Source organism: Myotis davidii, unplaced genomic scaffold (genome assembly GCF_000327345.1).
Source record: "Myotis davidii unplaced genomic scaffold, ASM32734v1 scaffold401, whole genome shotgun sequence".
NCBI lineage: Eukaryota > Metazoa > Chordata > Mammalia > Chiroptera > Vespertilionidae > Myotis > Myotis davidii.
In genome coordinates this window covers 2,738,662-2,740,386 of record NW_006291020.1, presented here as the reverse complement: position 1 = coordinate 2,740,386, position 1,725 = coordinate 2,738,662, and the positions used below count along the sequence as shown (strand labels likewise).

General features: G+C 62.3%; 1 protein-coding gene across 1 annotated transcript in view; it reads right to left on the bottom strand.

Moving 5' to 3' along the window:
• GPA33 (glycoprotein A33) overlaps nucleotides 1-1,725 on the bottom strand; it is a 20,132-nt gene that overhangs the window by 9,103 nt on the left and 9,304 nt on the right. The window contains exons 3-4 of the mRNA XM_006764215.1: nucleotides 1,536-1,690; nucleotides 813-1,029 (exon numbers count right to left, since the gene is read on the bottom strand). Of these exons, the coding sequence (XP_006764278.1) occupies nucleotides 813-1,029; nucleotides 1,536-1,690 (372 nt within the window). The remainder of the gene's footprint in view (nucleotides 1-812; nucleotides 1,030-1,535; nucleotides 1,691-1,725) is intronic.

Genomic DNA, 1,725 nt, shown 5'->3' with positions numbered 1-1,725 from the left:
GCGGGTGGGCCGTGCCAGGCTGGGCGCAGCACAGGTGTCGCCACAGGCTGCCCGCGGCTCTGACGTGGAGCCGGCGCTGCCTGCTCTGGGCCTTGTCTACAGAGGGAGAGCCTAGTGTAGACGATGGTGCAGATTCCCTCACAACGCAGACTCCACTCACGTTATTTGTAGGAGGAGAGTGGGGTCTTGGGCGTATTTGAAAGGCAGACCTGGCGGCCGTGTTGTTAGTAAGTCGGGTGTGAAAAAGGGGAGAGGGCTGCCCTGGCAGGCGGCCCAGGGGTTAGAACATCATCCATGCACCAAAGGTGGCAGGGTGATTCCCGGTCAGGCACATGCCCAGGGTCGGTTCCATCCCTGGTCGGGGCGCATGCGAGGGGCAACCAATCGATGTTTCTCTTTCATATCAATGTCTGTCTGTCTCTCTGTCTCTCTCCCCCCTCCCCTTTCTCTTTGAAAATCAGTGAATATACCCTTGGGTGAGGATTTTAAGAAGAGGAGAGGTGTCCAGGAAGAGGCGTGACCAGAGCATGGACAGGATCCCTCTGAGCCCCAGGGGACACTCCCAGTGGGCCGTGTCCTCTGCTCTGCGGAGCGGCCACCCTTCTGGAAACTAGAATGTTCTGCAGCTCCGAGGGAGGTGCAGTGCCTGCCTGAGGCCCGCGGACAATGGAGGAGTCCCAGCTCTGGGTCAGGCACTGCTGCTACCAGGCACCTGTCCTCCATGCACCCCCTCCAGGCACCCCCTCCAGGCACCTGTCCTCCAGGCACCCCTGCCGCACCTGCTGCCTACCACAGGAAGAGGGGGCACTCACCCAGGACCAGGAGGCGGACTCGGGCCTTGGAGACGCCGTCCAGGTCATTGAGCAGCGAGACCGAGCACTCGTAGGTGCCGTTGTCGTCCATGGTCAGCTGGTTGATGGTGACGGAGGCGTCGGACTCCTCGGCATTGCCCGACAGGGTGACACGGTTCTCATAAAGTTTACCGTAGACGTAGTCTTTGGTAGAAAATGTCCAGGCGAGCACCTTTTCCTGGAGGGAGGAGAGATGGCGCCTGGCCCTCACCCTAAGGCTTCGGAGCGGCCCTTCCTCCCGCGGTGCCGCCGACCCCGAGGCCCCGCCCGCAGTACCAACGCCACCCTCAGACTAAGTGGCTCTCCTCTGTGGCACCAGCTCCCAGCATCTTCCTAAGTTTAGTGACAACATTGAAGGGCTGGGCAGGGGAGTGTGAGGGTAAATGGGGTTCCCCCAGATCCCGTCTCGCTCTCACCCCGCAGGTGAGCCCACTGTCTGTTCCTGCGCCCCGTCAGCCAGCGCCCATTGAGCGCCTGCCACAGGTCAGCATCGTGCGGGCAGCACCCTTGGCTCCCGGCCACTTCGTGTGCTTGGTTCTTGCCTTTGGAGTTTATTTATTCACCAATTTACTCATCGCTTATCAAACGGAGCCTGGGGCAGACTGAGGTGGGTTCTGCCTCAGCGGAACCCTCTCTACCGCGTCCCACCGCCTGTCCGTGACGCCCTCTCCCGGGGACACTCACCGAGTGGCTCCTCAGCAGCTTGTCCCACTGGATGAATCCTTTCCGCTCGAGGACGGAGGTGCGGTAGGTGCAGGGGAGGGTGACGCTCCGGCCTCGGGCAGCCCGCAGGACTTCCGGCGGCGTCTCCACTGAGATGGCGGTGACGGTCGCCCAGACTGCGGGACGGTGGGGTGGGGGCAGGTGAGGGCGC